Below are 12221 nucleotides of genomic sequence, written 5' to 3'. Positions count from 1 at the left end.
CTGGCTGAAGAAGCCAAAATCGATCGAGCCCACAGAAAGTGATGCCTAGGATGGTCATGAGGACGTTCCCCCTCAGAGGGGACCCGGGAGCTGATGAGACCACCCACCGCAACACCTAGGTCGTCGGCCTGTTTCAAGTGTGGGAAGGAGGGACACCGTGCAACTCAGTGCCACTCAAAGACCTCCGTGTGGAAGCCGGACTGAGCCGGAGGGGGGAAGCCTAGGAAAACACCACAGCGACCAAAAGAAACTGCCACAAAGAGCATGGAGGTCATCGAGGTCCAAACCTCAACAACAAAGAGGGGAGGAACTCTGATCCAAAGAGGAAAACCACCCAAATCTTCTGACAGCAACTCGGAGGACGAACCCCTGGTAAGAGGACCCATCGTGCCCCTCACCAGAGTTGTAGAACTGTTCAGCCTAGGGATGGCGGAAAAGGTCTCATTAAGAGCCCTGATACTCAGGCTGCACCTGCTGCCTCATAAGCCCAACCCTGATGAGGAACTTAGGAATCACAGGAGGCTGAAGAAGCCAATTTCATTTGGCTAGTTACAGTAGATGGGTCCATCACAGGGGGAGTTCCAGCCACCCTTGCCACACAGCCCATCCAACGTACCATAGGGGATCACACTGTTGTGATTCAGGGTCAGCCTGTGGGTTCGGCAGTTGGGTCGGACGATTCAGAGGAGGAGGAGGGGGGTGTTGAAGAGCTTGCTGATGATGGCCTTGAGGCTCCGCAGAGCCCTCAGCCAGGCCCCTTCCACCTGGTCACGACGGAGACCCAGCTGTGTGAGCCTGACAGCATGGATGAAGATGACCCACAGCTGGCCCTGTTCAAGGACGCCCGACGCAGGAGGCAGTCAATCAGGAGTAAACAGAGGAAGGCAATGGGGCACCTCGGAAGGAGGCAGAGAGAAGCCACGCCCTGAACTGTATAAAAGGGGAATGTGTGGGAGGGCTGGTTTGCTGAAGGCAACCGCTTGAATAATACCTGTTTCATAGCTCCTGTTTCATGGTTGGTGTCTGTTTTATGTTAATAAATTTGAGGCTTTATTCCAGCCTCTTGCCGTTTGTAAAGGGGTTGTCCCTGCTTTTTCTGCAGGGCCGGTAGCAGGCTGGTACAGAACACACACAAACTTTGACTTTTGAGGTGACCCCTGGAATGGAGTGCCCCCTTATTTTAGGGATGGTGTGGTTAACTGAGTGGACTGGAGGACGGGAAAACAGATTCCCCAAAGGAAAACATGGCGTAAGGGGAGGGGTCCCGGCCCCAGAAGGGAGTAGAGGTACGGAAGCTGTACCAATGGCAAATGATGGGGGACTACATGGCATGCCTGAGGAATATCAGGATCTAGCTGAAGTATTCAGTAAAGAAAGGTGGAATGAACTACCCCCCACACACCGAACCACAGATTGTGCCATTGAGATCTTACCGGGAGCAAAACTGCCTAAGCTGAAAATGTATTCTATGACCCCTCAAGAGTTGGAATGGCTACAAAAAATTATAGACGAGAATTTGGCAAGAGGTTTCATACAGCTAGCAAAACCCAAAATGGAAGCCCTTTGCTATTCCACAAGAAAAAAGATAGGTCTCTTCGCCTCTGCGTAGATTAGAGCTCTGAACGTAGTGAGCGAGAATAACCTCTACTCACTCCCCTTAATGAAGGACATGTTAGCACACTTGGTGAAGGGAAAATTGAAAATATGGTCTGCAGAATGCTGGTTCTGTTTCCCTAAGAATTGTATCTCCAGTCACTAACACTTGCCTTTTTTTTCCTAGGGAAGTTTGGGCTACTTTACTTTCAGAGGAGGATTTGATGATGCCTTCTAAGGCCATATTTAGGGGCACTTGGTGATGCCTCTTTTATAAGTGGCTGCATGTTGTCTTCCAGGTGTAGGCTATGAAATTGATAACTCAGTTCCACTGGAATTGCACTGGAGTGGAGTGGACTGGATTAGGGAGCAACAGGGTCACTGATTTTGGTTGATGTTATTTTTCCTGTGGGTGACATGTTTCCATTGGTCCTCCTCATATAAAGGGTCATTTCTTTTACAAATTGTTTACTGCTTATTGTGTTCAATTTGGATATAGCCTTCTTGCTTAGTTTGGAGTTTCTCATTTTGTAAGTTTAGTTTCAAAGTTATTTCAGTTGCTTTAGATCCTTTACTTTTTCTTCCAGTAATTCAACTAGTTTATATTTGGCATATGTGTGGATCTTCCATGGGCATACGTATATACATGGAACATATTTTACAAATCACAATAGTTTCTGTTTCCATGACTATGCTTGTTTTGCTATTGGGATGGGGCAGCTTAACAAAGGGAAGGATGTTTTATCCGCACAAAAAGTGTTGAATTCTCAGGCTACTTTTTAGGAGGTGTCAGCCATTCCAATTTGGTCAATAGAAAAGAAAGACTCCCACAATCATAGCAGTTGAAAGTATACTTTACTAAGGGCAAGTGGTCACAGAGTAGTAAAGCCAAATTTAGAGTTTGGCACCCAAACCAAGCAGTTAACTTTTCCCTTGGAATCCATCTCCCTCCCCATTATCAGTTAATGATCAGTCACTTTCAAATAAATTGTTTTGGTAACAGTCTCCAGCTGCACAGGCTTGAAAATGTTGCACTCCATTGGGTGACCTTGAAACAGGTTGCAGCTTCCATGGGATGGTACAAAGGCTTTCACTTTCCTTTCCTCATCTGCTCCCCTCCATTCACTCATCCCACAGCTCTCCCTCCACCCCCCCTCCCCGGTACTTATGACAGCCTGACATCTAGCTAAGCAAGTCCAATGTAGTGGGATGGCAGGCCTGACATTCTGCCCCTACTGAAATGTGGCTAAACCCGGGGAAAGAAGAAAAAAATGAAGGGAAGGGAGAGAAAGGGAGGGGGAAAGACACGGGTTTAGACAATCATCTAGGTCAATCAGGGAATTGTTTGTGGAATTGTTTGACAAGGCGGCAGGGGAGGGGGATAAACGTGTTTAGCAGCCACCCATTCATCTCTGAGGGAGGGAAGTCCTTCCATAGGATCAAGTACTGGAGTTTTCCCCTGTGAACACAGGAATCCAAAATTTCCCTAAGTTCGAAGTGTTGCTCTCCCTCAATCAAAATAGGCATAGGGGGAGCTTTGTCAGTTGGGTGCAAAGGGAATTGGACTGCTGCTTTCAACAAACTACAGTAAGGCACAGATAGATAAGATCATCTTTATTGTCATTTTACTGTAGGCACAACGGCACACATCAAAAATGAAATTTAGTTGCCCGCTCTCAAAGTGAAACACATACATGACACACACCTAAAACATACTATATACAATATATGTATAGACCCACACCCCTACATATACATAACAATAAAATATTAAATACTGTCCCATCTTGAATATATAATGGAAGGACGAAGCATGAGAGTTCACAAGGTTAATGCTGTATGGAATGAATCTATGGTTGAGTCTGGATGTCTGCTACGGATACCACGAAGCCTCCTCTCAGAAGGTAACAAGGAAAACAGGTCGTGAAGAGGATGTGTAGTGCCCCGACAATCTTGTGGACCCTGCTCAAGCAATGCTTATGTGCTATGTCCTGGATGGGAGGGAGGGAACTGCCAATGATATTTTTGGCCCTCCTCACCACTCTCTGCACCGCCTTCCTGTCTGAAGCAGTGATGCTTCCAAACCAGACTGTGATGCTGTATGACAGGATGCTTTCAATCGTCCCCCTGTAGAAAGTGGTTAGAACAGGGGAAGGAAGATGAGCTTTTCTCATGCGACGCAGAAATTGCAAGCGCTGCTGCGCCCGCTTCATCAGTTTCTCACTGTTGAGGGACCAAGCCAGCCTACTTGTTAGCTGAACTTGTGAACCTGATGAAGATATTTTGGTAATTTTAATTTTATAGCCACTGGGTTGATCAGGTGAATGATGGGAAAGGGGCCAACATATTTGGGGCCCAGTTTTTTGGAAGGTAGCCTGCATTGCAAGAACTTCATAAGTAGGAAGACCTTGTCTCCTACATTGAACTCCTTTTGCGGAGCTCTCTTTTTGTCAGCATATTTCTTGTATTCCTTTGGCATGGGCTTGGCATACTACTGCTAGAGGTTCTGCAGGGGGGTCCATCCACTCAAGAAGGTGTGGCAGGAGGCATGTTGGGGGAGCTCAAAAATGGGATTGAACACCTGGCCTATGGCAACTTGAAAGGGGGTGAATCCTGTGCTGCTGTGGACCGCATTGTTATAAGCGTCCTCGGAAAATGATAGGATGTTGGACATCATTGTTACTATGTTTTAATTAAGATTATTTCCAAGCGTTTCCTGCAACTGTATATTAAGAAACGATATACCACGTATTACGATGGAAAATGTATTATTGTCCTCATGCCAGCTGTGGATAGGGCTGGAGCCTTGGGAGGGAATGGAGGATGCGGGGGGGGGGCAGGGTTCTTTTACCCTCAAATATATACTTATATATGTATGAATTCATACCCTAAATATGTTTTCAAATCATTTAAAATGCTCAGAGTAGATTTAAAAATCCCTGGTTTAAAATAATTCAACTATTTCTTTAATTTCAAAAAAGTGAATTTTGCAATCTGCAACTAGAATTACCGATACTAAAATTTTACTATTTCAGCTTAAATGTTCACACTAACCTTTTTAGCAAGTGCATGATTGATCTGGAGACTGACTTGATAGCCATCCTTATGAACAGTAGCAGAAATAAGCTAAAAAAAGACAAATAGTGATTAGCTTTGCTTTCTACTTACTTCTTCCTAGCTAAAGAGAAATAGCGCTAATCATTTCCTTATCTAAATAAAGGACTAATGAGGACTAATATTGAATGTTTATCTATACAAGACAAATATGTTCCTGAGTATAGAAAATTATCTTCAGTCTGCTTTGGATGTATTCATATTCCTCTGAAGAATCAGATTTGAAGTCTGAGGATATTTCTGGGAATACTATTAGTATTTCAGCATCGAACCAGGAGAGTCTAGGTAGCTCCATTAGAATATAGGTTTCTGTTGTTAGAAGAACAGTTGAGTGTTAGAAATCATTGGTTAGTAGAAATAGGAAACAGCTAAGCTTCATTAATATGTTCCCAAACAGACCACAGTGTTTCTTTCTACTGACAGGAGAGCAAGAACTGAAGAGGAAGCAAAGGGGGCACAATTGTAAATAAAATATGATTGTAAGAGTTTACACAGTGTCATTGGAAGGAAAGGAAAAGAAATTAAACATGTTGGCCATAAGGCAAATTATATTTAGTGATTTTGAGGGGTGGAAGTGGAAAGATGTCATTTCATTCATCCAGCGGCTATTAAATAATTTTCCCTGAAGTGAATAGAGGTTAATGGCAAGTTGAAACATTTTCACATTTTATGGAAAGGTTTTATTTCTTTGATACAATCCCTTCATTTCCATTCTTCAATTTCCCTCAAAAGTGATGAAGGAGATGCTCACAAGGTAGGCAAGGGACGGTTCTCATTTTGTTATACTGAAAGGAGCAGTACAGCTTCTTTCTATGGCAACTACAGCAATCTCTCTTGAAACAGAAAGACAGAAGACAATAGCAAGAAGAGGAAAAAAATGACTTTATCTCCGTTTGATCCTTCTTTTGAGAAAAGATATTTAACTATAGACTGGTTGATTTACATACTTAAAAGACGTACAGAATGAGTACAAATACAAAAAACCCCCAAGAAAAAACTACTGAAGTTTAGATAGTCCTCACTTAACAATAGCCCTATGTAGTGACTGCTTGAAGTTACGATGGTGCTGAAAAAGTAAATGTTATGACCAGTCCTTGGACTGTTGCAGCATCCCTGTAGCAAATAATTGCCATTTGTGTGCTTCACATCTGACTTCTGACAAGCAGAGTCAATGGAGAAGTCAATGGTAGTAAAATTGCAAGTCATGGTCATGTGATGTTCGGTTTAATAAACTGCAATGTTCGCTTAATGGCCACATGAGAAGTGATGTAAGTGTATCGCAATCATATGATGTTTTTGTTAGTGCCCTTTTGCTTAGCAATGGAGTTGATGGCCCCAATTGTGGTCACTCAGCAAAGATTACTTACATCTATTTTACCATGGAAAAAAGCAGATAAGATTTTTCCTCGAAGGATGCTATCAGCATCACAGCAGGAAGTCTAAGCTGTAACGGCTTCTTATATCAGGAATTTTTTACCTTTCCCATCTGAGGCTCTCCAATTAATGTCCTGAACTCCATATTATTTTGTGTATAGCTTCTAAGATGTGCACAGACGTGATCTAATTGCTTCCTCCAATAGCCTAAAAATAAAAAGTGAGGAAAAAGATCACATGAAAAATATCAACAGACTTTGCATACAGAATACTTAAACATTCCTGATACGAATTTAAAAACACAGAGTTCATAAAGTCATAATATAGGTACTCCTTGAATTACAACAGTCTGTTTACTGATCGTTCAAACTTTACAATGGTGCTGAAAAAAGTGACTTATGACCATTTTTCACACTTACAACCATTGCAGCTTCCCCATAGTCACATGACTAAAATGCAGACACTTGGCAACTGACTCACATATATGACAGTTACAGTGCCCTGAGATATGTGATCACCTTTTGAGACCTTCTGACAAGCAAAATCAACGAGGAAGCCAGATTCACTTAACAACCGTGGCAAGAAAGGTAATAAAATGGGGCAAAACTCACTTAACAAATGTGTTACTTAGCAACAGAAATTTTGGACCCTATTGTGGTCAGAAGTTGCAGACTCCATGTATTGGACGTAACTAAGTAATCATCTACTTCAATTTGCCGCTAAATGCAGGATCCACTACAGAATTCCACCTGATAATTTTTTTACTTTTTTATTTCCAAAGTTAAAATACAAACTTCAAAAAGAGAAAAAATAACAAAGCAAAAACTAAACAAGTCAAAAATATGCATGAAAAGCAACATACACATATATTGTCCCCTGTAGTTGAATACTGATTATTTCAACAATAATAGTTCCCCTCCTTGCAAAACAGTATACAATTTATAAACTTCTACAGCTCTATTTAGCCAGCTAATTTCACCTACTATTTACTATATAAAAAACAATGAACAGGTAAACCAAACAACAAATCTAAACTTGGACTTCCGGTGGCGGCGCGGCACCGAAGATAGCCGTTTCGGGCTGTCCGCTTCACAGCTGAGTTTTTCCACCTAAAACAGCGCCGATCAGCTGTTTAGGTGGATTTGAAGCCCCCTCCTCGGGAGAAGAGGAGGGGGTGAGGCCCCAGGTAGGGGTTGAGTTCTCCGGGGCCGCCTGAGCTGAAAGCTTGGGCGGCTGAAGGATTGAACTCCCCCGTAGCCTGGGTTGCTCCCAGCTGTTTAGCGTCTCTGCTCCGGGATTTTTGGAGCGGAGCCAGGCGTTTGCGACCACCCCTGCCAGAAGGAAAGACTTTGGAGTAAAAGGAGCAGGCAGAGCGGTACAGGAGGTTCAGGTGAAGAAGACTTTTATTCTTACTCTCTAGCTTAATGGACTTTATAAACTTAAAGTGAAAGTGCGCAACAAGTGAAAGTGAAGAAAGATGGCGGCTAAATCTTCCTCTAAAGTTCTTCGGAGTGCGGGAACTTCCCCGGTGCAACAGACATCGTTGCAAGCTCTGCTTCCTCCTGCACCTCCTGTGGCATTGACGCTTAAGGACTTACAAGACGCCTTTGCAAGGCAATCCCAGGTAATGTCAGAAATGCTGGATGATAAGATGGCAAAGTTGGAGGAGAAAATGGAGAAATTGGAGGAGAGGATGGAAGAGAAGCTTAACGAGAAGTTTAGTGCAATGAGGGTAGACATCTTGTCTACAGTGGAAAGCGTGGCTGAATGTGTGCAATGTTTGGAAGAAAAAATGGAGGATCTTAGTCAAAAGAATATTATATTAGAAGTAAAGGTACTGGAGAATGAAAATTTAAGGGACAAAATGGACGGAGAATTGAGTCTTGTCCAGTATCACCAGATGCAGTATGCTATAAGAATCAGGGGCTTAAAAGAGAATCCTAAAGAAGACCTAAAGCAGCTGATTTCTGAGGCTTTGGAAGCAGTATTGGGCCAGCCAGCATCTGAAATAGAGGGATGTATGGATAAAGTTTTTCGTGTAAATTCATGGATTGCAAGGCGGAGGAAGTTACCTAGAGATGTGGTGGTCTATTTTACAAAGAGAGCAACTAGAGATGAAGTTATTCAAGCTGCTTATGATACTAAAGTTGTGGTTGCTGAGCAAGAAGTGCTGGTTCTAAAAGAAATTCCTCCAAAGATTTTAAGGAGAAGGAAGGATTTTGCATTTCTCGTACAGGAACTTAAGCAACGTGATATTAAGTTTAGATGGGAGATTCCAGTTGGACTGGTGGTGATGCACGAAGGTAAAAGATATCGTCTGGTTACTGTGATTCAGGCGCGTGATTTTTACAACAATGTTTTAAAAGCAACCCCTCTATCACTCCTGGAAGCAGCAAAGGGATCTGGAGAGGGAAAACCTCAAGAGGCTGAAGGTGGACAGACAGAGGTGAATGGTGCTGGAGGGGATCAAACTACAGCTTCATTGGTGGCTGCTGGAGAGCAGAGGTTGACGCGCGCCGCTGTAAAACGAGCAAGACAAGTACAAGAGCAAGACCAGCAGAAGTTTATGGAACTTTCAAAGCGTACTTATAGTGAAGCTGTGGGAGGAGCGCGGCCCAAAGAAAATATAGGGGCTATTAAAGATGTGCTTCAAAAGCTTCGGGATGCCACGCATGGCGACTAAATTTCTAACCTGGAATGTCAATGGATTAAACTCACCACAGAAGAGAAAGAAAGTTTTTCAATATTTAAAACAATTTAAGATTGATGTTATATGTTTGCAAGAAACGCATATTAGGGTTATGGACCAAAAGTATTTATCGAACTCAAGGTTGGGCACGCAATTTGTTGCTTCTGCGATGAATAAGAAAAATGGAGTGGTTGTCTACGTTAAAAGTACTTTAACAGCGGAATTAATTGAAGCAGATAAGCAAGGAAGATATGTCATGATAGATTTGTTGTTAGAAGGTAAAAAAACGCTTTTAGTTGGACTGTATGCTCCTAATCAACAACAAGCTGATTTTTTTAGTTCACTTCATACAAAGCTTACTCAATTGGATTATAAATCGTTTATTTTTATGGGGGACTGGAATGGTGTATTGGATGTACAGATGGACAAGGCGGGTTCTTTTAAGCGTGCTCCGAGTCATGCTAAATTGCCTAAATCTTTTTTTGAAATGAAGGACGACTTGGAGTTGAGAGATATCTGGCGTGACATACACCTACGTGAAAAGGATTATACTTTTTTTTCTGACAGACATCAATCTTTTTCTAGGATTGATTTTATTTTGCTGACTAATGATTTTTTTTCTAGGATTAAGAAGGTAAAGATTTGTGCAAGGACTATTTCGGATCACAGTCCAGTTTGGTTAGAGATCAATAAGGACAATAGGGATAGGCGCTCGTGGCGCGTAAATGAGAATTTGTTTAGAAATCAGAGAAATGTGGAAGAATGTAAACAGCGGATGAAGGATTTTTTTGAAATTAATATGAATAAGGATACTTCTATGGACATGGTTTGGGATGCTAGCAAGGCCTACATGAGAGGGGTGTTGATATATATGAATAATAAATACAGACGTACTTTGGAAGCCAGAAAGAAAGAACTGGAGAGTGAAATTAGGGAAAAAGAAAAGGTCTTAATTTTGAACCCATCGGATGTGAAGACTAAGGAAGTTATTAAGCTATTAAGAGGACAATTCGATAAATTGATGGCTGATCAAGTGGCAACCAACTTGCGGTTTGCTAGGCATAATACTTTTTGCAATGCTAATAAGCCAGGTAGATGGCTAGCTTATAGATTAAGGAAGAAGCAAAGGGCTTCTAATATAGATAAAATTGAACATAAGGGAAAGGTTGTGTTCCAACAGGATCTTATTAAGGAAGCCTTTGTGGATTTTTATTCTAAATTATATGCTAAGGAAAAGATTAATGAAAAAGATATTGATGTATATTTGGAGAATGCTAGCATCCCGGTTCTTACGCAAGCACAAAAAGAGGAGATTAACCAGTTGATAACAGAAGAAGAAATTCTTATAGCAATTAAGGAATTGAAGTTGGGTAAAGCGCCAGGTACGGATGGTTTGACTGCGGTTTACTATAAAAAATTACAAATGGAGTTGATAAAGCCGTTAAAGGAACTGTTTCAGACAATTCAGAGAGGGGGAAAGGTGCCTCCGTCTTGGAGAACTGCTTTTATCTCTTTGATTCCGAAGGAAGATCAAGATGCTACTCAAGTTAAAAATTATAGACCGATATCACTTCTAAATACAGATTATAAAATATTTGCTAAGGTGTTGGCTAACAGATTGATGAGGGTTCTGCAACAGGTGATTCATGGGGATCAAACTGGGTTTATTAGTGGTAGGCAAATGAAAAATAATGTGAGGCATATAGTTGATGTGTTAGAGTTTTTGGAAAGGAACAACCAGATCCCTGCGGCGCTAATTTTCTTAGATGCTGAAAAAGCTTTTGATCAATTGAATTGGCAATTTTTGATGAAAGTTTTAGATAAAATGAATTTTGGGGATAAATTTTTGCAACCAATTAGGGCATTATATCAAAAACAAACTGCCCGAATAATAGTTAACAATAGTTTGACTGAAGCATGTAATATTGAGAAGGGCACAAGACAAGGGTGTCCGTTATCACCTTTATTATTTGTTTTAACATTGGAGATATTATTGATAAAAATTCGGAACTCAGAAAAAATTAAGGGTATTCAAATTAGAGATCAGGATTATAGATTGAGGGCGTTCGCAGACGATCTGGTTGTTACAGTGACCCAGCCAGAAAATTCTGTTGTGGACCTGATGGAGATAATACAGTAATGCAATATGGGAGGGTTTCTGGATTTAAAGTTAATGCACAAAAAACTAAAATTCTGGCCAAAAATATGACAGTATCGCAAAAGGCTCTTTTAGAAGGATTAACTGGATTTGAGATTGCTAAAAGGGTCAAATATTTGGGGGTGTTTTTGTCACCCTCTAATACAAAGTTATATAAAAATAACTATGAAAAACTATGGGGTAAAATTCAAAAAGAAATGGAGAGTTGGGAAAAACTGCAATTGTCTTTGTTGGGAAGAATCGCAGCAGTGAAAATGAATGTCCTGCCTAAATTTTTATTCTTATTTCAAATGATACCGGTTCTTAAGAAAGATTCTAATTTGGAAGAATGGCAACGGGGTATCAATAAATTTGTTTGGGCAGGGAAAAGGCCACGAGTTAAACTTAAGATTATGCAGGATATTCGTGAAAGAGGTGGTCTTAAAATGCCCAATCTTAAATTATATTATGAAGCTGCTGCGTTAGCAGGGATAAGTGATTGGATTAATTTGACGCAAGAGAGATTATTAAATCTTGAGGGCCATGACTTGTTATTTGGCTGGCATGCGTATTTGTTGTATGATAAGAAGGTAGATAATGTGTTTAAAGTGCATATTTTAAGACAGGCATTGTTGAGAGTTTGGAAGAAGTATAGATACAAGTTAGACTGTAAGATACCATTATGGGCAATTCCAAAACACGCAATAGAAAATATAAATGTTGGTTTCAAACATGACGTGACTACGTATAAGGAGATTTTAAGCTTGGAAAGAAGTGTATGGTGTTTAAAATCGTATAATTTCTTGCGAGATGAGAAGATTGTTCAAACCTGGTTTCAATATACTCAGTTACGGGCCAGGTGGAAAGAAGATCAGAAAACTGGTTTTGCAATGACTGATGAAAATTTGATAAAGCAAATTAGAAATCAGGGTCCAGCACATATCAAACGGATATATCTTGCATTGGTAGAAATTGATTCAGAAACAGAACTGGTTAAAGACTGTATGATAAAATGGGCCCAGAACATCCAAGAAGTTATTACAATGGATACGTGGGAAAAGATCTGGGTGAGGAACGTAAAATTTACACAAGCTCAAAACTTAAGAGAGAACTTTTATAAAATGTTTTATAGATGGCATTTAGATCCTAAAAAGCTTGCAAGTATGTATCCGAATTATCAGCCAAAATGCTGGAGGTGTGGTGGTGAAGATGCAACATATTTTCACATATGGTGGACTTGTAAAAAGGTCAAGGCTTTTTGGATAAAAATTTGGTGGAATATGCAGAAGATCTTCAAGCAAAAGATAAAGTTTT

General features: G+C 40.9%; 1 protein-coding gene across 1 annotated transcript in view; it reads right to left on the bottom strand.

Annotated features, from left to right (window-relative positions):
* Positions 1–3237: 3237 nt before the first annotated feature.
* Positions 3238–12221, bottom strand: part of DZANK1 (double zinc ribbon and ankyrin repeat domains 1) — a 41507-nt gene continuing 32523 nt past the window's right edge. Inside the window, exons 8-10 of the mRNA XM_081322411.1 lie at positions 6185–6288; positions 4648–4719; positions 3238–3720 (exon numbers count right to left, since the gene is read on the bottom strand). Of these exons, the coding sequence (XP_081178537.1) occupies positions 3709–3720; positions 4648–4719; positions 6185–6288 (188 nt within the window). The 3' untranslated portion in view covers positions 3238–3708. The remainder of the gene's footprint in view (positions 3721–4647; positions 4720–6184; positions 6289–12221) is intronic.

Source organism: Vipera berus (genome assembly GCF_964194415.1).
Source record: "Vipera berus genome assembly, chromosome: 3".
NCBI classification, from domain to species: Eukaryota; Metazoa; Chordata; class Lepidosauria; order Squamata; family Viperidae; genus Vipera; species Vipera berus.
The sequence above is the reverse complement of the archived record's forward strand: the minus strand, read 5'-3'. Positions and strand labels throughout refer to the sequence as shown.